Below are 23,648 nucleotides of genomic sequence, written 5' to 3' on the forward strand. Positions count from 1 at the left end.
CTGAATAGAGATCATTATCTTGTTTCCAACCTTTGACCCCGTACACAGTGGCTGGTGAGGAATCCCTGTGGGGTTTCATTAGTCCTTTCCCTGTATAGGAGGCAGTTCCACATGTGGCTGGATAGAAGATACATCTCCAATACTCTCACTCTCCAGCAGAGAGAGGATCAATACAGACCAGGAACCTGAATAGACGTACAATAGAGGGATCCCCCCTAACCAAACACACAGTCAGACTATTGATTGGGTTAGAAGTCTATTCATGTCACACATGTAGGCCTACGATTCTTAGTTCATTCTTTTGGTTTGGTTTTCCAGATATAGTCCTCCTTTAAACCCACACATGAACGACAAAACACGGGGGTTCCCTCATGTGCAAGTTTAATCTCCTTTCAACTGGGGATGTATGTGTCTACCGTGTCAGTGCCAAATGACAAATGCGTTCTCTGTAGGCGAGCTTTGAGTTGTCATGACAAATAACTTTCCCACCCTTACAGATGATCAATAGAAGGTATTATGATGATGACGACTGTGTTCTATTTGGGGTCGATTCTCCAGTTTTCCAGGAAGTGGACCGCCTTGCATCTTGATGCTCTCCTCCAGTGCATGCTATTGAACTGCCTGCTGAATTTACATTGACATTTTCAGCCTGGTCAATATCGTGATCGTTCATTGGTTCACTGCTGATGTGTTGTGTATGTGTGATGTGTTGGGTAATGTGTGATGTGTTGTGTATGTGTGATGTGTTGGGTAATGTTTGGCATTTGGCTGGTTTGTTCCTGTGAAGAATGTGAACCAATGCATTGCAGGTGTCTTGCCCCAAGTGCATTATCTTTCGTCTGCCTGCACGCGATGCTGTAGAAAGCTGCATCAACCCAAAGAGAAGAAGAAAGTGGCTTTTCTTTTGCTAACCAATACTACTCTTTGACTTGTCATTCTACTGTTCTAATGTCAGTCTTTGGAAAAGCTCTTGTCACCTGTCTACTTGAGAGACTGTTTCTATTTTGCAGTGTGTGTGTGTGTGTGTGTGCCTGCGTCCATGTGTGTTTGTGTTTGAATATGTGTCCGTGCATGTATGGGCAGTGTGTGTGTGTGTGTGTGTGTTTGTGCATTCGTGTGTGTTTGGGGGCAAGGTGGTAGGGGGGGGGCTGTTAACTCATTAACATTTGTGCACTTTTTGTCTCCCGTCACTTTCTCTTCCTCTCTCTCTCTCCTTGTACTCTTCCTCTCTCTCTCTCCTTGTACTCTTCCTCTCTCTCTCTCTCCTTGTACTCTTCCTCTCTCTCTCTCCTTGTACTCTTCCTCCCTCCCTCTCATCATGTGACTAAAGAAGCGGGTAAGTTGTGAAACCTGACAGTGTGAAACCTGGACATCTCCATTGTCAGCGCTGTGCCGTCTGTCCACCTCTCTGTCCATCCATCTGTCCCCCTCCCAATGGCCGGTGCCAAAGCTGACGTCACTCTGACCCTCTATGGCTGTTAATGACCCCTTGCTTTCTAGCTATCTTTCTTCCTTTCGATCTTTCTATCTTTTCATTTACCGTATAAAATGTTTCTCCCCCACAGTGCAGTGGCGGCTGCATCCATGGCTGGACAAAGAATGTGTGCCGTCACCCGTTAATGGGGTTGATTTTTATACTTGGAATGTCCAATACCTTCCTCCTTCCTTGTGCGTGTTTCTATATCTGTGACTGTGAGATATAACCGGTTCTGATACCGGGTTATGGGGCATCATATCTTGTTGTTTTATTTTCTTTGTCATAACTGTTTCCTTCCTTTCCCAGCTATGTTCAGTGGATGTATATTTCATGCATAAGAACCTAACATGAACATATCTATCTATATGCCTGTTGTATTGACACGACATTGAATGGGGAAAAAATTGATTGATATCAATGGACACATCTCCTATGTTGTGTGTCAGGCCATTCAGTCTTTGTATGGTGTATTCAAGTGCCCTTTCTCTGCACTGAGGCCTTCAACTCTGACTAAGTCACATACATAATGTGTCACATGCCTTTTCTCCATATGCCTCATGTTGGCCACTATGTCTCCAGATGGAAGACATTTTAGCTACACTCAGGAACTAGTTTCTGCCTTCGAACTCTCATGAAGTATTCTGTTCACTGAATAGAATTGTATCTTCAGAAGTCTGTTGTTATGTGTGTAGCATGTTGTGTGAGTTATGTATGTATCAGCTCAACAGGCCCTCTCTATATTCAGACTCTTAGACCAATCAGACACTATCAACTGTCTTCAGGAAGTAGCGTTCCACAGTTGGGTATCTCTCTAGCGTAGCCTCTCTGGTTCTTTTCTACACCACAGGCCTCCCACCCATCTGCTCCCCAACTCCATTAGTTAGCAGTGTGCACACAGCAATAAAGATGAGACACACACACACACACACACACACACACACACACACACACACACACACACACACACACACACACACACACACACACACACACACACACACACACACACACACACACACACACACATACCCCAAACACACATTTATATAGACTGTTCATCAGTTCTGTCTCTCACTCTGCCTAGCAGAGTTGGTGTTGCAGGAAACAGCATGTTACAAATATCCTGGTACATGACTGAGTAAAGAGAACATCTACCTCCTCTCCGCTGCTCTCCCTAGATAAGGTGCAATTTACTCTGAGCTGAGTATGGCGGCAGGAGTGCTTAGGACAGCTTTCAAAGTGGTGCACAAATAACACATTTCTCTATTTCACTTGGGCCATCTTAGTTTACCTATTGAACACTTCCACCGCCGCACAAATTAAGTATTACCTTTTTTTTTTTTTTTTTTAAGAATGTGAATAAAGACGCCAGACACGATTTAAAGATGGCAGAAAGAATACATTCAGCAAGACTCTCAAAAGGGTATCGCAGTCAGCAGAAAAAGCCCAGTCTCTCTGTGGTTAGTATCTCAGCAGTAGTAATACATTCCCAGCTGCAGCACAGAGACAAGTGGAGATTTGTGGTTCTTCAGATTAGCAAATCAAAGTCAGGCTTCAGTGAGCAGCCCAGCAGCCCTAGCTGTCCCTTGAAGGTGTGTCTGGACCAGATGGTGAGAGAGAGAGGGGCAGAGAGAGAAAGAGAGAGAAAGAGGCAGAGCAGCAGAGAGAAAAAGAGGCAGAGAGAGGGGGGAGAGAGAGGCAGACAGAGATAGAGGCAGAGAGAGAGAGAGAGAGAGCGCTAGCGGCAGAGAGAGAGCGTACTCATTTTACATGCAGTGTGTGTGTGGAGAGATTGATTTATGATAAGGTCGTGCCCTTTCAGAAAGCTCTGGCCTGTGAGAGATAAAGTGTGTGGCACTGTACAGTGAACACACACACAAAATCTCGGTGTAATACTAGTGCCTTGTGTGAGGGGGGGTGAGAGTCTCAGTATATGTGTGTGTGCAGTGCATTAATCCCATGTCTCTGCTCCCGCCCTCAGGCACGAGCTGTTGGAAGAGGCGAGGAGGAAAGGCTTACCTTTCGCCCAATGGGACGGCCCCACAGTGGTGGCCTGGCTGGAGGTAGGCACTCCTCTACTCTGGCCTGGAGCCATTCTCAATCCTCCCGCCTCTGGGATAGATTTACAAGGTCTGTGCCAGACTCCCACTCTGTGAAGAAGATAATATTCTCCGCCCCGGTGAGGTGGTCTATTCCTCCTTGACTCCCCAGTCTGCACACTCAGCATTCACCTGAGATACGACACCCATTATCCTCTAACCTCTGACCGTTGATGATGTTTCACATTTCAAATCAATTACCCGATGCCTTACCTCAGCCTAATGGTCACCCTTTCTAATACAGCATTTTGAAATGCAAACCAGATACTTTCCTTAAATCAAAACATGGAATGACACAGTGCTGTTACATAATCGTTGGATGTATTGTGTTGTAATTACGACCCGGGGAACTCCAATGCCGTAGTCAGCATGTTACCGAGAGTTATTATAAAATGATTACGCCTCCGGCTGACATTACTCTTTGTGCTTTATTATATTAAGTCTATTATCTAATCCAGTGTTTCCCCAACTCCAGTCCTCCAGTACCCCCAACAGTACTCATTTTTATTGTAGCCCTGGACAAGCACACCTGATACAACTGGTCAACTGATCATCAAGCCCTCAATGAGTTGAATGAGGTGTGTTTGTCCTAGGCTGTAACAACACTGTGTGCTGTTGGGGATACTGGAAGAGTGGAGTTGGGAAACACTCTGGTGTTGGGCCTATGGGACCAGCAGTGTGTTGAATCTGGATCTCACTGATATTATGGGAGACAATGTCCCAGATTTTGATGTCACCTTGGTGGAAGCCTCCGAGGCTGTTGGTAAAGGTCTACTCTGTGATTTACTATGCCATGTTCTCCCCAGCTTGCAATTGCTTGACATTACACCTCATAAAGGCCATAGTGATGTTGTTTAATATTAACATGGGTATTCATTAAGTAAATGAATGCGTTGCCTATCAATGAATCATCACAGTTTATTTTCTGTCTTCATTGAAATATCCTATGTCTGTATTCAGTTTTTCCTCATTTAAGTATGACAGAACATGCTTGAACATACAAGGTGAACATTTCAACCATGACTGCCCCCTACTGTTTCTCAGTAGATCTTTATTAAAACAAGGAAGCGCTACACAACTTGACAAGTTCTCCCACCACATCACCTATAATTTGTAAAAACAAGCTCACTCGCTACTTTACATGAAACCACAAATGGTCTTCCTCCTCCTGTTTCAGTTGTGGCTGGGGATGCCCGCCTGGTACGTGGCGGCATGTCGTGCCAACGTGAAGAGCGGTGCCATCATGTCTGCCCTGTCGGACACAGAGATCCAGAGGGAGATTGGCATCAGTAACCCCCTGCACCGCCTCAAACTACGCCTGGCCATCCAGGAGATGGTCTCCCTCACCAGTCCATCTGCCCCGCCAACCTCCAGAACCGTGAGTATCCATTGACACGCACACACACACACCCCCACACACACTCATGCATGTAACTGCCGTCAGTGTTAGCTTAGCATATAGCGCCGCCTCCCTGAACCTGCCTCTGACTGGGCTTTAACCAGGCTCCTCTACCACACCAACACACGTGACCGCCTGCTTGACAACAAACACATTGAGCTATAGAAAAAGCATCCTATTCGATAGCTCCACCGGTGACATTTTGAGTGAGCTTACGGCACGTTCTTGACTCCGATATGCACGCATACATACACACAGACGGTATAGTCTTCAAGGGTAAAGACACTCAAGAAGCTATTTCTGCTAGTTTGCATTGTAACGCCTGCACGGTCAGAGAACCTGACTTGTGTAGCAACTCTAACCTTTGTGTTGGTAACTGAATGTTGGAGAGAATGGGAGGAAACCGGTTAAGGCCGGCTTGTTTATCACTCAGTAGTGTCAGTCAGCTCATGCACTTAATTCAGCTCTGCAGCATTTACTCTAATTTACCACACCAACAGCTATTTTATACCTCAGTCTGTTTCACAGCTCCGAGTTGTCATGGTGATTTCATGTAACCTCTGAGGAACCTGCTGAGCTTAATGCTACAAACTGTTTATTCTATGTAGCTTTATCACATTCACACATTCTCACACACACACACACACACACACACACACACACACACACACACACACACACACACACACACACACACACACACACACACACACACACACTTAAACTGCTCATGAATCTTTCATCAAGGAGCAGTGAACTCTGGGAATATGACTCTATAGACCCCCTCTGCCCTGGTGCCTCCTGTTGTGACTGGTGGTCAGTTCCCTGCCCCTCTGAACCAAATGACCACTTTAAGTTTACACTCCGGGTTAATCAACCCTGTAATGCAGGGGAAGTGTCTGACAAGCAGAACACTGACGGGGGAAAGGTGGGGTAGGGAGCAGACTTCTTTATTCGACCAGTCACAGGACTGGTTATTCTGCTGCCTTTAAGCTCACAGACAGTGACGTCTGATTCACCCTATGGGGCCGACCCGAACCGTACTGTGCTGCCCAGTACAGCTGGGCTTGGCTTGGCTCTATAGTGTGAAACAAGCATGCATGAGCAGCCCTTTAATACGGTGTCTAGAGATTGTCATCCCCTCAAGTGTTCTTATCTAGGTCATGACAGCTTGATCCAGTGGGGCTGCAAAGCACAGCAATCATGGCTGCTAAAATTAGAATCAACAACAGATTAGAATGGGTTGGAATGGGGTTTAACGGTGTGGTACACTGAGGTATATCAAACTAGACTGAGTCTGTTAGAAAGGGGTTTAACAATGTGGTACACTGAGGTATATCAAACTAGACTGAGTCTGTTAGAAAGGGGTTTAACAGTGTTGTACACTGAGGTATATCAAACTAGACTGAGTCTGTTAGAAAGGGGTTTAACAGTGTGGTACACTGAGGTATATCAAACTAGACTGAGTCTGTTAGAAAGGGGTTTAACAGTGTGGTACACTGAGGTATATCAAACTAGACTGAGTGTGTTAGAAAGGGGTTTAACAGTGTGGTACACTGAGGTATATCAAACTAGACTGAGGTGGATATGCATGTTTGTATTTGTGTCTGTTTGCTCCAAACCCCTGTACTAATCCACTACTACACTAGCTTATGGTGAACCAGTCTTGTCATGCATGGTACATGTGTTTCTTTGGCCTGTATGTGTTGCACCTGTGTAGGTGGGCTGCTCCTGTGTTATGTGCTGTTTTGTGTCTGTGTTTGTTTGTGTACTGTGCGTGCCCTTTGACCCCAGAGGGGCGGGCCTGCTCATCATCTGACCATGATGCTGTAACACTATTGGCTTACAGTGGTGCTGCTCTTCTTCTTTAATACTGCTTGCCCCTCCTGGCGGACTACTGCTGCTGCTGCTGTCTTCTCTTGGGCACCGCACTCCTAGCCGTCAGGCAATGTATGGGTGACCCACGAGGAAATGGAGACCCTCGCAGCACCCTCCTCGAAAACGGTTAGTCCTTCCTCTCCTTTTACCTCTTCTCTGCTCTCACTCACTTCCCCTCTCTGGTTCCCTCTTTTCTTGCTTTCACTGCAGTGTTGAGACCTGTCAATGGCTGCTTTACTGAGGCCTGTACTGAGGACGGCAGGTAGCCTAGCAGTTAGAGCAGTGGGCCAGTAACCAAAAGGTCACTGGTTCGAATACCTGAGCCGACAAGGTGAAAAATCTGTCATTGTGCCCTTGTGCAAGGCACTTCACCCTGATTTGCTCCAGAGGCGCTGTACTACTATGACTGACCCTGTAAAACAACACATTTCACTGCACCTATCTGGTGTATGTGACAATAAAACATATGTTTCCCCCTATAGGATTTGGAGGGTAGGGAGATTGAATAACAGTAGGTTTGTTGATAATGTGGTTAGACTGCATCACATCACATCCATTCTCAGTTCTCCCTTTCATTATAGTGGGTAAAGAAGGCGTTTTAATTGGAATGACTGGTGCACTGCCCTATATTTACCAGTATGTGTTGGTGTTACTGCTATGGTTCAGGAAGCTGCGTTGCCCTTGGGTACCATACTGTAGTTACCCTATATTACCTGTGTTTATGGTATGTTTCAGCCAGATGTTGATTAGATACAGCACATGTCAAGACAGATTTTTTTCCATTAGCAATGTCATCCTTTTAAACCTGACAGTGGTCAGCTGATTGTACATAGGATTCACCTTACAAGAGCAGTGTAAGAAGCTACATCAAATCAGATACAGGTCTGCTAATTGATACAGTATATTCCAAACATGTTCATTTAAAACCTATTGGTTCTGTCTCAAGATTAAAGCTTGCAGTATTATTAGTCACTGCAGGTGTCATTCATGTCAATCCCTAGGACACAGACAGCTATGTACTATACTGTACATGTAATAATGGATCTCTTTGAGCTTGAACATAAAGGTTATTCTTTGTTCCACTGTTCTCCCTGCCTCTAATACAGCCAGGCACAATGAGGCTAATAGCCAACTCAGTACCATTGTACGGAGGGCGAACCACGGGAAGAAAGGCTCTCATTTGTGCCAGGCGTTTTGTGCAAATGGGGTTGGATTGGCCTAATGTGGCAGCAGCGCCCGTCTCCATATCAAATGTAATGTGGCAGCAGCTCAGCCCAGGCCAGGACTAAAGGGATAACTGTGTTACTATCCCATGGGGCCAGTTCAGTTCACACGCTAAAGGGGGGAAATCATTCTCCCTTCTCAGATTGCAGATAAATCCCACAGGCCACTTTCTCTCCCTCGAATAGTGATTTTTCATGCATATTTAGATGGAGCTCTACTTTAAGATTGGAATAGTTTGTTAGGGGAATATATGCGAGGGAGAACTTTGCTGTACAATCTGAGGCCTTTGCTCTGACTTGAGCAAGTCAAGAGCCTCTGATGCTAGAGTAGACTATTGGACTGTAGATGAAGTCCAGTGACCTGTTGCTATTATGTTCTCATGCATATTGCTACTGTTTCTTTTCCATGCCTGACCAATGACAGAGGTCCGGGGAGTCCGAGGAGGGGAGCTGGGCGCAGGTAAAGGATTTGCGGTCTCTCTCATGGATTAGAACAGTAGAATTGTAGATTATTTAGAGTTACTCTATTTTTATTTAACCTTTGTTTAACTAGGCACACACCAGAGTTGTCTATGTGGCTACTTTTAAACTTCATCAAAATCGTGTACAGATGAACAATGGGCTACAGTATGTAATTGTTTCCTTGTCATTATTGTCAGACTCTAGCGTATGGTGACATGAACCATGAGTGGATAGGGAACGAGTGGTTGCCCAGTCTAGGACTACCTCAGTACCGCAGCTACTTCATGGAGTGCCTGGTGGACGCCCGCATGCTGGACCACCTCACCAAGAAGGACCTCCGGGTGCATCTCAAAATGGTGGACAGCTTTCACAGGTACACCTGCCCTCCTCCTGCATGATGTAGGATTTGATCAGAAAGTTTAGTGTTTAGTCTCATTTTGTGGTAATAAGTGGCTTTTCTAATGTTCCCATGTCTGTAGGACGAGTTTGCAGTATGGTATCATGGGTCTGAAGAAGCTCAACTATGACAGGAAAGAGCTGGAGAGACGCAGAGAGCACAGCCAGCATGAAATGAGAGGTACTTAAAGGAAAATTCCACCCCAAAACTATCTTTTGGTATTTGTTTCATTAGTCCATTGTTGACATAGTCCCAAAATGTTTTGCTTGTCAGCAATCAAATTTTCAAGATATGTAACTTTCAAAACACAGAAATCATCCCCGTATGATGCATTTAGTATCATATGACGCAAAACGCAGGATCATATGATGCAAAATCCATCATATGGGGATGATGTCTGTATTTTTAAAGTTATATACAGTATCTTCAAAAGTTGATTGGTGACAAGCATAACATTTTGGGACTATGTCAACAATGGATTAATGAAACAAATACCAAAATATCGTTTTTGGGTGGACTTTTTTCTTTAAAGACTGCTCAAGGAACGATTATGAAGACCTTTAAGCTAAAATATATTCTAGTGGTGTCTAATTACAATCTCGTTAGTAATCTGCTAAGGCAAATAATACTTGTGGAAGCGCACTTACTTTACAGTATGTATTGCATTCTATTGTGAAATATAGCCAAGCAGTCATAGAGCTAGGAGGTGATGGTCAGTAAGGACCAATCTAGCAGAGCCCAGAGGTTTTCTTCATCATGTAACCAGACATGGAAATATTCTGTGTCTGTGGCCGAACACCCATGTTGTGTTTTACTGTGATACCATGTCTGTGTGCCCCAGACGTGCTGGTGTGGAGCAACGAGCGGGTGATTCGCTGGGTCCAGAGCATCGGCCTAAAGGACTATGCCAACATCCTGCTGGAGAGCGGCGTGCACGGGGCCCTGGTCGCCCTCGACGACAACTTTGACCACACCAGCCTGGCGCTGCTCATCCAGATCCCCAACCAAAGCACTCAGGTCAGATCCCTCTGTCCCCCATCACGCTATAGCATAGTTACGCCACAAGAGGGCGATGCATAATATACTAGCGTAAGAGGAAGACATTAACGTCTCATTCCAAGAGTCCGTGTCCGTAGTCTTGTCTCTCTAAAAGCAAGTGAATTATGATGTTAAATTGAACAGTGTTTTCAATTGTTTCTTTTTTAGATTTTCAGGACAGAATAAATGATTTAGAGGATCATCATTAGCAGTACACTTCAAACACATCTTTTAATTTCTCAGTCTTTCCATCTCAAACAGGTCTAATAATACCCTGAGTGCCAGACCAGTAGGTCAACAGAGAGCTGTTTGGTCATGCTAGCTTGGTATCAAAATTACTGAAAGTGTCTGGAGCCCCAAATAAAGAGACCTACAACTTCTATTTCAAATGTACCTAATAAGACCTATTTCCCCTTCCTCTCCCCAGGCACGTCAGATTCTGGAGAGGGAATATAATAACCTGCTAGCCCTGGGCACTGAGAGACGACTGGACGAGGTGAGTGACTCCTGTCACCCGGACAGCTAGCCCCGCTGTTACCATGGGTGATGGGCCGTGGCAGACAGACACACACACCTGGGTTTGTTGTCAATCATTACTCTGTTTTCCACCATCTCGCTGCACCTCAGACCTGTCCTCAGTTTCCACTTCCCACCCATCACTCATTTGTCTCTCATATTGTCTTAGAGTTGGTTTGAGAAATAAATATAAGGCCTTGGGAAATTAGTTTTTGTTAGTTACTGTAAACACTACTGTATATGCAGACACAAGCTGTTCTCAGACCAGTTTATTTGGTGATAAGATAATGGCTGCCATCTCTAAACCCAATCCCTAACCTGTCCCTGTCTCTGTCTGTGTGTCTGTCCGTCAGTATGAAGATAATGACCTCCGGGGGCCATCGTGGAGGAGGCAGTTCCCCTCGCGGGACGTCCATGGGATCAGTATGATGCCCGGCTCGGCAGAGACCCTCCCCGCTGGCTTCCGCGTCACCACCGGCTCACACTCCCGTAGGCTACCCCCCGAAGGTGAGCTCCCCCACAGACCCCCTGCATGGCCAAGACCCCCACAAAGTAGACCTAACAATTAAACTAGAGTCTTCAGTTTAGGGCACTTAGCATGGATGAATGTGAATTGCTAAAAATGCCAAGTTTCATGGTAAATTGCACTCATCAAACACTTACAAACATGGCTAACTGCCACAAAATGTATTTGATTAAGATTGTACCTGGGTGCATTTCATTTCTGTGTTAGAGTTTGGGGGGGGGTCCTCTTGCCCCTCTCTTTACTTGGGGCTCTCTCCCCATCACACTCTCTCTCGCCTATCGGTGTATGGATGGAGCATGTTGCTGACTATACCTGTATTTTCTCTGCTCTGGGACTGCTGCTCTGTGTGCAGTGCTCTATGAGGCGCTGGATGACAGTCCTGACGACATGTATTTGGACTGGTTTCAAGGTCAGATATACTGGCGCTATACCGTGTGTCCTGCTGTTGGCCTGTGTGCCTTTACGCCCCCCAAAACTCCCCGGTTCCTGCTGTCCACCCTACTGTACCTCCTCTCTTCTCCAACTGTCTTCTCTCTCTACCTCTACTGCTCTGTTCCTCTGTTTCGTTCTGCCCCTGATGCCAACTACAAGGGTGGCCATTTGTTTGTCAAGGTTTTCAGTTTGTTATAGTAGACATATTGTGTGTCAAGTAATTGTTACTCAGGTTACTGTTATTAGCACAGTAGTTGTCAGTTGCAGCCTCTGCTGCTGCACCCTTGAAGTTAAAGCAATGAATCCCCTATGCATATGTTAGTTGAGCTATGTTAGTTGAGCTATGTTAGTTGAGCTATGTTAGTTGCCCTGTAATAAAGATGTATGATGGAAAAGATGGATGTTTTACAGTTGCCGGTTTGTGTCGCTCCTCGCCCTGTTGTTAAAAGAGGATGCTGGTCAAAATCTTTGCGTTTTCAAGGGGATGAGAGATGTATTGAAACTTGCGTCTGTGATTGTGGCCCAGTGAGTTACAGCTGGACTGTAGTACAGCAGGCTGCATTATGCCAGAACTCACTCCGGAATTATGGACGCAACTTCTGATACAAGTAAGTCTATCGCTGACATCCGATTGCAGGTTTTGACCAGAGTTCTTCTCTAACACTCTGTCCCCAGTGTAATCGAGCTGCCTTCCTGTATCTGCCTCTATCTTTGGTCCCTGGTCTGTGGTGGTGATGACATTATCAGACTTGTTCCTGTGCGAGGTGTGATTCACTCAAAATGGCCACGTGCACTCCTCCTCTGAGTGTGCGATGCAATGTGCCTTGGCTTTGCTAGCTGACATTTTGACTAACCTCGTTCCCGTGTGTGGTGCGTGTGTGTGCAGTGTGTTGTATCCACAGTATGGTCTACTGTACTCCTAGCCCTTATCAACTGGTTTCGAGTCAGTTTTGTTTGTCTCTCTCATTTGTTTGTCCCTCTCACAGTGGGCAATGGGAGCTGATCCTGTGTCAGTTGTTATGGGCATAAAGTAAGTTGGATAGCATTATCTACTGACCCTGGGCCCACTCTGGGTGTTGAAGCTAAGTGACTAACTGACGGGTCTCTGTCTCCCCCTACAGTTGGCCCTTTAGCAGTGCAGCGTCTGGACAGCTCTACAGTGAGGACCTACTCCTGCTGAGGGGGGAGAAGAGAGACTGTAAGCTGTAAGTCACACACATTATCCCTGTACAAGCTATCAGTTGCACATACACACATGCTCACACACAAACTCTCCCTCTCTGTTACATCTGTCGTTCTGCTCAGGGACAGCAAATGACTGTGAGAAATTGGAACGGGTGAGAGGGTAACTTGTCTTTACAGATAACCATGTTTGCTTGGAGAGGAGAGTCCCTGCTCTCATTCATGATCAGATGATAGGAGTCAAAGGCAGCAGCATGAGGCGGCCTCACTCTGTTGTCCCTCCTTTAATCTCTGTCCAGCACAGACAACTACAGCCACAGTACACGTGGAACTTTATTCCACATCAGGTAACTGATGCAAGCAGTAGAATCAGATAAAAATAGATAAAAATACACCTTATGGAACAGTGGCGACTGTGAAGAGACACACACAGGTAGTATGGCAGTATTATACATTTTGTATTGTAGATATGTAGTGGTGTAATAGTGTTAAATGGTGTACTGTTTTATATTTTGTTTTATGTGTGATGTAAGTGCCTTAATGTGTTTGGAACCCAGGAAGAGTAGCTGCTGCCTTGGCAGGAACTAATGGGGATCCCTAATAAATACATGAATACCCCTGAATGCCAAGGTAGAGAGATATATGGCAGCTACATGAATCTGTCTCAAATGAGATAATGTTACAGAATTAGTAATGTCAACAATAATTCCCATATGATCAAATCCATGTTCATGACAACTGCACTGTGACTGTGGATAAAGCTTCACAGTGTAATTAAACCATACCTCCTCTCTTTCAGGTCCAGATACTGTATGTAGAGAAGGTCTTACTGTACCTTGGAGCTGCTGGACGGGTCATCCTGCCTGGAACAAACATTCTGACGAGACGCACTGCCAAGAAGCACCCCCCTACCTACCCTCCCACCCAAGTCAAGGCCCCCTGAAACCTGGGCAGCAGCTGCCGGTGCTACTTTCCTTCTGTCTGTCCTGTTGTCACCGTTTCTACCTTTTACATGTACAATAACTTGTTGAAGCATAATGTACTGTGTATTTCTTCTACCAGGAGATGTGTAGGTTATCTGTAAATTAATATAAATATGAGGTTTTTTAAATATATATATATATAAATATATACACATCTATATTACAAAAAAGAAAAGATATTCAGAGTTTGTGCAAATAAACCCCCCTCCCCTTCCCATTTCAAGTCCATGACCTTGGTTAAACTATGCTGCTCTTTGAATATTTCTCCATCATTCCCCGAGAGACCATTTTGTACATAGTTATTTTCCATTGTGCCGATAAATGTGTTTTCACCTTGGAGAGACTGTCCATCTGGTCGCCATGTGACCCCCCCTCCCCCCAGCTGGTAAAGCCTGCTCTCTAGTGGCGTGTACAGCCCATGTATCTGAGTCACCATCCACCAGCCCCTCACCTCACAATCATGACTGAGCCCATCTCATAGCAAAGCATTCTGGGAGGACACAGAAACGCACTGTGACATCTACTGATGATGTGACAAGCACTTTGATACAACCACAGAAAATCTGGACTACAGCCACAGACTAAAAGATAGACTCCTCTGTAGCTACTGAGCTCAGAGATCAACTAACAGCAGGAACACTCTTCATCAGATGATCTCACTCACCTACAGTACCTTGACCATAAACCCCTACATGAAGAAACTCAAGCTGGACTTTTTTTATTTTGCCGTGGGATTCGACTCAGCATCGCTGAGAAATAACTGAAAGACAGACTGCTTAACTCAGTGTGCGTAGAGTGTATATGAACATGTCGAAGTGAGGTGAATTTTAATGACAAACCTGTTGCTTGCTGTGACATTGGTGTAACTGTTAACTCTTTGTTTTTGTCTGAGTTGCCAGGGAAACCTATTGTACAGCCCTCCTACCTGTCTTTGAGTTATTTCTGCTGGAGTACTCGATCAAGTTTGACTTTTTTGTTGACTTTTACATCCTCGATTTGCACAAACAAAGAATCATTTTATTTTGTGTCCATTTTTTATTCATTACTAATTGTATTTTGGTCAACGAAGTGGTGATCAAACAAATTTTCATTGCCAATAAAAAAATACTGTCAGTGAAGTAGCTGTTGAAATGACTATTTTTACTCATTGCTTCACTTCAGAGCTCTAGTATGAAGAGTTCATTCATCATATTAAACTATAAGATATAAAATAAACATGACAATTATTTTATTTTATTTAACTAGGCAAGTCCGTTAAGAACAAATTCTTATTTACAATGATGGCCTACCGGGGGTTGGGATTCCCCCCCCCCCCCAAATAAATAAATATACATTAAAAAAATTATATATATATATATGTCAAAACACATTATTAACATATCAATGTATCAACAAGGTAGAATGGATGATAGATGCAGGATGTGGAATATCCACTCCAGAGCTCAGTTCTGGCATCATTAGTGCTTTGAGCAATATTCCGTTGACTGCTAAATGGTTATGTTATCATAGTAATATGAAGGGGTTTTGATTTGTACGGTTGGAGTTTGTTGAAGTCTGTAAGTAGGTATAAAGTAAGCTTCATTAATTGTGTTAAAATGTTGGCAGCATGAGGATGGAACCCAAACTGAAGCTAAGTTATGTGGGAGACCCTTCCAGCAACTGCAGGGGCCTTTTCAGGAGGACATAACGTAACAGAATGTTCAGATAGAAATGTATTGTGTAGAACAAAAATGATTGTTTATCAGATGGAATAGGGAATCGTGACAGCTCTATTCAGTCTATTTCTAACTACACTGTTCAGTGTTTAACATACCCGAATACACCCAGGGCTCAGATGTTTTCCTGCACCCAAATTGCTTTACAAGTCAAATGCAGCCTTTTTTTAAATCTCAATATCAAATCATTTCTGGTTAACAATAAAGTACCTTATTGTAATTGTTTTCAATCAAAAAGAAACAAAAATACTTTAGCCAAAAGCCATTTCTCAAGCAAGACATTTGCTAGGACTGTCTGGGTGTGGTCTGAGCGGGGATGGGAAATTGTTATTATTGGCAGAGAGGTTTGGAACTCTCTTATTGATCTATAAGCTAATTTACTGCCTGGCAGGCCAAAACTCCATCCCACCAAAACAGGATGACATTTCAGGCAGTCTTTTCAAACAGCTCGTACACTAAAAGGGCATTATCATTTTCACATTATTCCAACCTCATAGTGTGGAAATATAAAACACAGAAGAATCACGTTTTTGACTGCCCTGGGCCTTCAACAGACCAATAACAAAGAGAGTTTAAAACCTCTCTGCCAATAACTGAACGTTTTCAGGTTACATAAACATATCCCTCCTATTGGGCCCCTCACTCAGACCACTCCCAGACAGTCTCTTTGCTAAGAAGCAATTTTTGTTTCTTTTTGACCATTTTAATTGAGATGAATCACAGTAAGGCACTTAACTTTTACCCAGCCATTTTTTAAAAGGCAGCATTGGACCTTTAAAATCACTTTCAACTGAGATTCTGTGAGACCCATCCTTAAACTTTTTTTTGCCAATGGAGATGTCGCTTCTATAAATAATTAACACAATGCATGATTGCTATTTGAACAATATTGGCACAGAGTTTCTAAACCAGAAGGCGTAACATCGCGAGTCTTCTGGGAATGCTTGCGAAACAAATTCGGCAGACCCAGACCAGGGTTTGAGAAGTTAATGGGAGAAGTGAAAATGCGTCCTTAGTTGTTAACTTTCTCGAAATCTAAAAGCAAGACCTAGATTCGAGACAATGTCTTAAGAAACTGAAATTATTATTACATTATTACAACCTCATGAAAGTGAAACTGACACGTTTTCATTTTCATAAAAAACAACTTTATATCGAAGGACTGCCTTTTAGAGGTCCACGGGTCCACGGTGTCTGGGTCGGATCTGATATGATTGTAATTTTACCTGACTTGTCTAGAAGGGCCTGTACAGAGCCGAACACGACTGCTGCAGTAGAGAGCAAGAAACTGTATAACAGATCCGAACACGACTGCTGCAGTAGAGACAGCAATACATTATATGATGTATGCTGCTGCTCTTGCTTTTCACGAGTGGAGCTTGTTGTTGTCATCAAAGTGGCAATAAGCTACACTCAGAGCCTCATTCCATGTGTGGCAAAAGTTAGGAGATATCTAAATCAATGGAATATGGAAGTAAAAGTTTGTTTTATTATTTATGCATATCAGGTCCAGGTGGGGAAGCCCCGGGTCCATTTATTGAAGAACTCTACTGCCTTTGATTTGACGCTTGCATATGCGCAGTTCGGCGCGACACAGCCATTAGACCAGATGAGATCAGCTACAAAGTGTGATCTGGGATTTCTATGGGAGAGGCAGTTTCTGCCTATCTTCATCATGTACTATCTTTGATATTGGTACCCATTACTGGTAACACCATGAGGATATGACAAACAAGCTTTAAACTGCATAGCGGTTGTTTTGGTGGGGTCGGAGGTGAAACTGATTTAGAGCTGTTAAATGCATAAGCAGCTCCTGGCGTTATACCTAAAGTGGACATTGCCACTGGCTGCACGAAGTCGCATTAAGAGAAATACCATGCAGCCTTGTTTACAAGTTCGAACACTGGAATGTGAGATGTAATCTACACCTTGATTAGGCTGATAGAAATCCTCATTATTTTATTTGAATGATTTTCAATTTGAGCGTCAGTATTTCTATATAGTCTACTTTCTCGTTCTGAACTTCTAACACGAGTGGGATGAGTGTGGCTTTGTGACAATGATCAAGAGCAGCTTCTCACCAATTTGACAGCTCCAACGCAGTTATGTCGGCTATCGCTGGTTAACACTTGATCTAATTGAATCTAGGCCTTACTCAGAGAATTGAAAGTATAGCTATACCAAGTTTTTTCCCCCCCACATTTTATTTCACAGTAGTAAATATACTGCACATTTTCACAAGATTGTTAACCACTGTTCAAGGTCTACCACCAAGTTATTTCATGTCATTTCTTGTCCTGGCTATTCAATGTCATCCCCACACAGAGGAAGTGACACCCATCTCTCAGAATGACTGTTCCCTTTGGGTAATGTTAGACGGCGTAACTGTTAAGTCTACAATTGGGAGTGTCTTCAGTGGAATAATGAAGATACACAGTGACCGGTTTTCAAACCTGCTTGTGCTATAGTCAACTCCTGTTGTGCCATGTTCGTTGTCACGCCAACGAAAGTCAGTGGAGTTGGCTAAAGTACATACAGCTCGTGCGAACTGCCTGTTTTCTGTCTAGTCAGAAGAACAGTTCTAGTCCATCCTTCATGGTAGACTCTGCACTGTCTGCTGCCCAGTTGGAGGGTTAGAGCAGGAGGTTAGAGAGTCACTGTCCAGCGGGTCTCAGCTCCTGTTTTGCCATCTTCTCAATGTCCTTGTACACAACTGGGTTCTCAAAGGTAGGGGATATCTGTGGAGATAGACACAGTCTTCCATACTACTAGTAGTAGCAATATCTTCTTTCCATTTCTGTTTAAATCTTATTACATCGTGAGTGAATTTCATCTTTCATATAATCCTCAAACTTTTATTCAATTTGTCGGTATGAATTAAATTGATCCAACACCGACTCGCCAGATAATTGGCAGCTGTACAGGAATAATAATCCAGTGCTATTATTGGTGAATAATTGCCCCTTTGTCTTCCAGAACCAACAAAAACGTTTTTATTTATTAATATGCAGCCATTCCTCAAAGTGTGCCTGAATACCTCAGATTCTAATATGCTACAAAAAATATTGTTGTTGGCTTCAATCCAAGTACAGAATTGACAAGCATTGACATGGTGGGTGAATGTGGTGAGTTACTGTGTATCGCTTCCCGTTGACCAGGTTAGCCAGGGAGGAGCGGGGGATCTTCCCAGAGCGGGTCTTGGGGAGACCTCTGACAATCAGCACCTTCCTGACCAGGCTCACCATCTCCTTCACCACGTCTCCCTGGCTCTTCTTTAGGTCTGAGACAGACCCACATACACAGATGTTTGACTTTCTATCCTGTATCTCTCTGGGTCACTATGTCTCTTACCGTTTTTGAGGATGGCTCATAATATGGCTCATAATAATGTCTGGAATGGAGCGAATGGAATGGCATCAAACACATGGAAACCATGTTTGTTGTATTTGATACCATTCCACGAATTCCGCTCTAGTCATTACCACGAGCCCATCCTCCCCAATTAAGGTGCCACCAACCTCCTGTGACAGGGAAGTGTTATCAACCCAACCTTCAATACAGGAGTCTGTATATCGGTTTGAACTTCTGGTTTTTATTATTCAATACTGATGCAATTCGCACGTGACAAACACTTGCACAATGTGGCAGAGCCTAACCGAACCGCAGACCAAACGGCAAACCCTTTCAGCTGATTGTGAGGAAATGAGATTGAAAATACAAGCGACAGACCCTAAAGGCGCCGGGTAAACAACACTTCCTGTGGATACCCTACCTCCACCTCCAACAGGACCAACAGCACGTACAACCTGTAAAGTAACTGTAAATAGCATTTCATTCCACATTCTGGCCTGTAGAGACTATTGAGTCTTTTTTAGAGTGACTTTGGTCTGAAAATCCATGGAGTAACCATGGCAACAGTCTGAAGATGTTTAGGTAACACTCAGAGATGCTACAATACATTTCTGGTCAGCTTACATGGAGAAACTTTTTTCCCTAATGACATTTCTACTCCAGACATTAGCTATGCGTCTCAACCATGTGGCTGACACAGACACCAAAACACAAGGGAATAACCTGTTAACAGGTAGATTCATATCCATGCAATCTGGACCTATTAGTCTCTCCGCTCACACCTCTTCCAGTGCCCCTGCCGACAGCCTGTGGCCCGCCACGTTGATGACATCATCAGAGCGAGACATGATGTACTGGAAACCCTCCTCATCCACGTAGCCTGCATCCATGGTGTCATAGAAACCCTAAGGTAAACAGCAGGTAATGACTGACATTCAGATAAAATCACCACTCTAGTATAGATCACTTTTGATTGTTTTTGTTCTGTCATCTAAACTGAGTGTACAAAACATTGGGCACACCTTCCTAATATTGAGTTGCCCTTAGAACAGCCTAAATTCATCGGGCCATGGATTCTACAAGGTGTCGAAAGCGTTCCACAGGGATGCTGGCCCATGTTGACTCTAATGCTTCCCACAGTTGTGTCAAGTTGGCTGGATGTCCTTTGGGTAGTGGACCATCCAGCAGCGTTGCAGTTCTTGACACACTCAAACCGACACCTACTACCATACTCCATTCAAAGGCACTTAAATTGTCTTGCCCATTCACCGTCTGAATGGTACACATACACACTCCATGTCTTAATTGTCTCAAGGCTTTAAAATGACTCTTTAACCTGTATCCTCCCCTTCATCTACACTGATTGAAGTGGATTTTAAACAAGTAACATCAATCAAGGATCATAACTTTCACCTGGTCAGTCTATGTCATGGAAAGAGCAGGTGTTCCTAATGTTTTGTGCTCACAGTGTATAATCATACAGTACATTTGAACCCCTAGATGGCAACACTGGCCAGCACAAAATTCATCCACCTACCTGTCCCATGATTTACATGGTTATTCAAGTTTAAATCTAGAATCCAAAGTCATTATGCATATTGGTAAGTATGTGACAAATCCAAAGCAGTACACACACACACACACACACACACACACACACACACACACACACACACACACACACACACACACACACACACACACACACACACACACACACACACACACACACACACACACACACACACACACACACACACACACACACACACACACACACACACACACACACACACACACACACACACACACACACCTACCTACCTACCACAATAACGTGGTGAAGTATTATCTGATGCTAAAACATGAGTATGGATGAGATCACCTACAGGGAACTTGGTGAAGTAGAGCTCCTTGAAAAGCTCCTGGTTCTGCCACAGAGATAAAGCTGCTCCTGGTGATAGTGGCAGCCTGGAGGAGAGGAGAGACAGAGGGTGTGTGTGTGGGCGAGAGAGACTAGTGTCTGACACGCAACAGACAGCAGGAGTGAGTGAGGTGACACCGTGGGACAGCTGGATCCCCAGGCCAATCACAGTGAGGACTATTACAGTGGCACAGAGGGAAGACAGAGCCGTACTCTGTGATGCTACAAATAACGTCCGACAACAGCTTTAGCTAATAACAAATGCTACAAAACAACAGTTCCTTTATAATTGTAATGTCAGAGGAGGACAATGTCAGAGGAGGTCTAGCCCCCCCCCCCCTCCCGGCATCAAGATGTCTAAGGCACTGTTTTTCTATGGGGAGACAAGATACTCTAGGATATCTAAACCTGTATAATACTTTGGGTTTAGCAAGTGTCTAAATTAGAAAGATAAGCCTGTCAGTCTATAAGGTTTATAAAAGAGCTGGGGGGCTGAGGTAGTGGATACTATTACACTACACCTTAGTGGGTTCAGACATGGAGCCCAGTGTCTGCTGGGCCTGACCTGACCCTCACACACAAACGCACATACATACACACACACATACATGCACGGCACACACACACACACACACACACACACACACACACACACACACACACACACACACACACACACACACACACACACACACACACACACACACACACACACACACACACACACACACACACACACACACACACACACACACACACACACACACACACACACACACACAGGTATAGGGTGACTGAGTATCTGAGCCTTTGTTTACCCAGGGTCCCTCTCGATCACCCCCAACTGTTCTTGAGGAGGGTCATCCAAGTTCAAGCCCTGTCTGCATCACACCCATTTACAAAGCAGCATGTTTGTGTACTGTAGTTGCATCAAGAACAAATAACCTGAACAAAATTGGAATAGATTTTTTAAAGAAGGCTGTACTGTTGGTGAGAGTATAGAAGCTTTCCCTGTCTGTCTTTGACTGCAGCCAGATCTAGGGCACCCCTGGTATTGCTCTAGCCTGGAGAGGAAATGAACAAACCAAGACCTAATAATGTTCCATGGTTTGACCGCCTGCATTTATATCCTAATGAGGCTGTCACCCTTTTTTGAATGCACTTCCACACACAGACACAAAACAGCCTCTGAAGCAACAAAACAAATTCAATTAGGGCACTGATGCTTTTTCTTAGCGCATGAGAGCCTCGCCACCCAAAGGCAATAACAATGCCTAAGGTTCATTTACACAATGCACTATGAGAAAATACTTTTGATGCCTCCCATCTTGACTCTGGAAGAGAGATTCTCCATTATCAATTCACCTCAGAGCTAAAGGTGTTAGTTCTTAAACAGAGAAAAGGGTTGGTTATAAGAGTTGCGGCTATTTGTTCTCTGATGAAAAGCTCCATAGCAGCTTGGGCTGAATCCATTGTAATCCACCTTGTTGGTGCAGAAACAGTGGCAGCAATAACAATGAGGTGGCAAATGGAAGATGGGAGTGATTTCCAGGTAACAGGCTCACAGATAAGAGCACAATGGAGAGGAAGGACTGATGTGCCCTCGTCGTGACCCGGCTCACACAATCAGCTCCCAACACACACACTTCTCTCTCAGGTCCTGAGGGAGCTACTACAGTGGAGACCTGTCTGTATGGAGACGGTGGTGCTGCATCTAGCCCTGGGTGATATAAAAATAAATTGTATGATCGACTCAAAGTAAATTATTTCCATAAAACAATTCCACCCTCCTATTTGAACAGATATAAGACAGGACTTATTTTTACTGTGCTCAAGTTTCTAAAGGTGACAGTGTGTGTGTGTGTGTGTGTGTGTGTGTGTGTGTGTGTGTGTGTGTGTGTGTGTGTGTGAATCTATCTCCCTGTGTGTTTATCCCTGATGCAGAGACAGAAAGGTTTGCTACTCCAGGTGACAGAGGCAGTATAACAGAATGACTTAGCTGCTCACAGAGGTGTGGCCATGACCATGCGGCTGGCTTACCTCACCACAATATTTCCCAAGGTCCTTGGCGTCATCTGCTGCATATCATCGTCGATCACTGTGACTAGAGAAGAGAGAGGTGCATAGAAATCTGATTTATAAGGCTTATATTTCAGCAGTGGGCAATGTGGGATGTCAAAATGTGGGTTGCTCTAAAGTTCAACCATTGTATTGATGGTGTGTGTTTTTTCTTTTCCCAAGCCAATATGCCTAGACCCCTCTCAAACGTGCCCATATTAAAACAATTACAGTGTGACATTAATACCTTTTTGTATTTGACAACTACATGTAACTGATTACAGTTGCAGAGCCTGAAAAGCAGTGTCTCTCTCTGCATACTGGTCAGGTAAATAGTCATTTCAGAACATTTGGGATAGTTCCAGAGGCGTCATGCCCATAGGGGGCACGTGCCCCCTCATATTTGTCCTGTTTAAAAAAAATACAGATTTTGTTTTTGTAAATGTGTTGTTGTTGTTGTTTCTCTGGAATACTACTAGCCACCTATAAAAGTTATGAAGTTGACTTTAGCTAGCCCAGATAGGTTCTCCCAACTCCATAACTAGCTACTAAGAAGCCATTTCAGGCTATCAATCAAGTTAGAGTAGATAGTTCTACACTACATGACCAAGTATGTGGACATCTGCTCATCGAACATCTTATTTGAAAATGAATATGCTATAACAGCCTCCACAGTATTAATATGCTATAACAGCCTCCACTCTTCTGGGAAGGCTTTCCACTAGATGTTGGAACATTGCTGTGGGGACTTGCTTCCATTCAGCCACAAGAGCATTAGTGAGGTTGGGCACTGATGTGTGGCAATTAGGCCTGGCTCGCAGTCAGCGTTCCAATTCATCCCAAAGGTGTTTGATGGGGTTGAGGTCAGGGCTCTGTGCAGGCCAGTCAAGTTCTTCCACACCGATCTCGACAAACCATTTCTGTATGGACCTCGCTTTGTACACGGGGCATTGTCATGCTGAAACAGGAAAGGGCCTTCCCCCAAACT

At 44.2% G+C, this 23,648-nt stretch overlaps 1 protein-coding gene and 1 pseudogene across 13 annotated transcripts in view; one reads left to right on the plus strand and one right to left on the minus strand.

Moving 5' to 3' along the window:
• LOC139533929 (liprin-alpha-2-like) overlaps nucleotides 1–14,730 on the plus strand; it is a 213,130-nt gene extending 198,400 nt beyond the window's left edge. For 7 of the 13 annotated variants that reach the window (XM_071332442.1, XM_071332444.1, XM_071332445.1 and 4 more), the window contains 11 exons: nucleotides 3,459–3,540; nucleotides 4,754–4,954; nucleotides 6,914–6,979; nucleotides 8,501–8,536; nucleotides 8,736–8,911; nucleotides 9,018–9,115; nucleotides 9,777–9,952; nucleotides 10,401–10,469; nucleotides 10,843–10,996; nucleotides 12,569–12,652; nucleotides 13,429–14,730. In XM_071332442.1, the coding sequence (XP_071188543.1) occupies nucleotides 3,459–3,540; nucleotides 4,754–4,954; nucleotides 6,914–6,979; nucleotides 8,501–8,536; nucleotides 8,736–8,911; nucleotides 9,018–9,115; nucleotides 9,777–9,952; nucleotides 10,401–10,469; nucleotides 10,843–10,996; nucleotides 12,569–12,627 (1,117 nt within the window). In that variant the 3' untranslated portion in view covers nucleotides 12,628–12,652; nucleotides 13,429–14,730. Of the gene's footprint in view, nucleotides 1–3,458; nucleotides 3,541–4,753; nucleotides 4,955–6,824; nucleotides 6,980–8,500; nucleotides 8,537–8,735; nucleotides 8,912–9,017; nucleotides 9,116–9,776; nucleotides 9,953–10,400; nucleotides 10,552–10,842; nucleotides 10,997–12,433; nucleotides 12,478–12,568; nucleotides 12,653–13,428 lie in introns of those variants that run through there. The other 6 variants (XM_071332449.1, XM_071332452.1, XR_011666886.1 and 3 more) reach the window with 5 other exon arrangements.
• Nucleotides 14,731–17,905: 3,175 nt separating this feature from the next.
• The window catches only part of LOC139533293 (acyl-CoA synthetase short-chain family member 3, mitochondrial-like), a 43,140-nt pseudogene continuing 37,397 nt past the window's right edge, over nucleotides 17,906–23,648 (minus strand).

Source organism: Salvelinus alpinus, chromosome 11 (assembly GCF_045679555.1).
Source record: "Salvelinus alpinus chromosome 11, SLU_Salpinus.1, whole genome shotgun sequence".
NCBI classification, from domain to species: domain Eukaryota; kingdom Metazoa; phylum Chordata; class Actinopteri; order Salmoniformes; family Salmonidae; genus Salvelinus; species Salvelinus alpinus.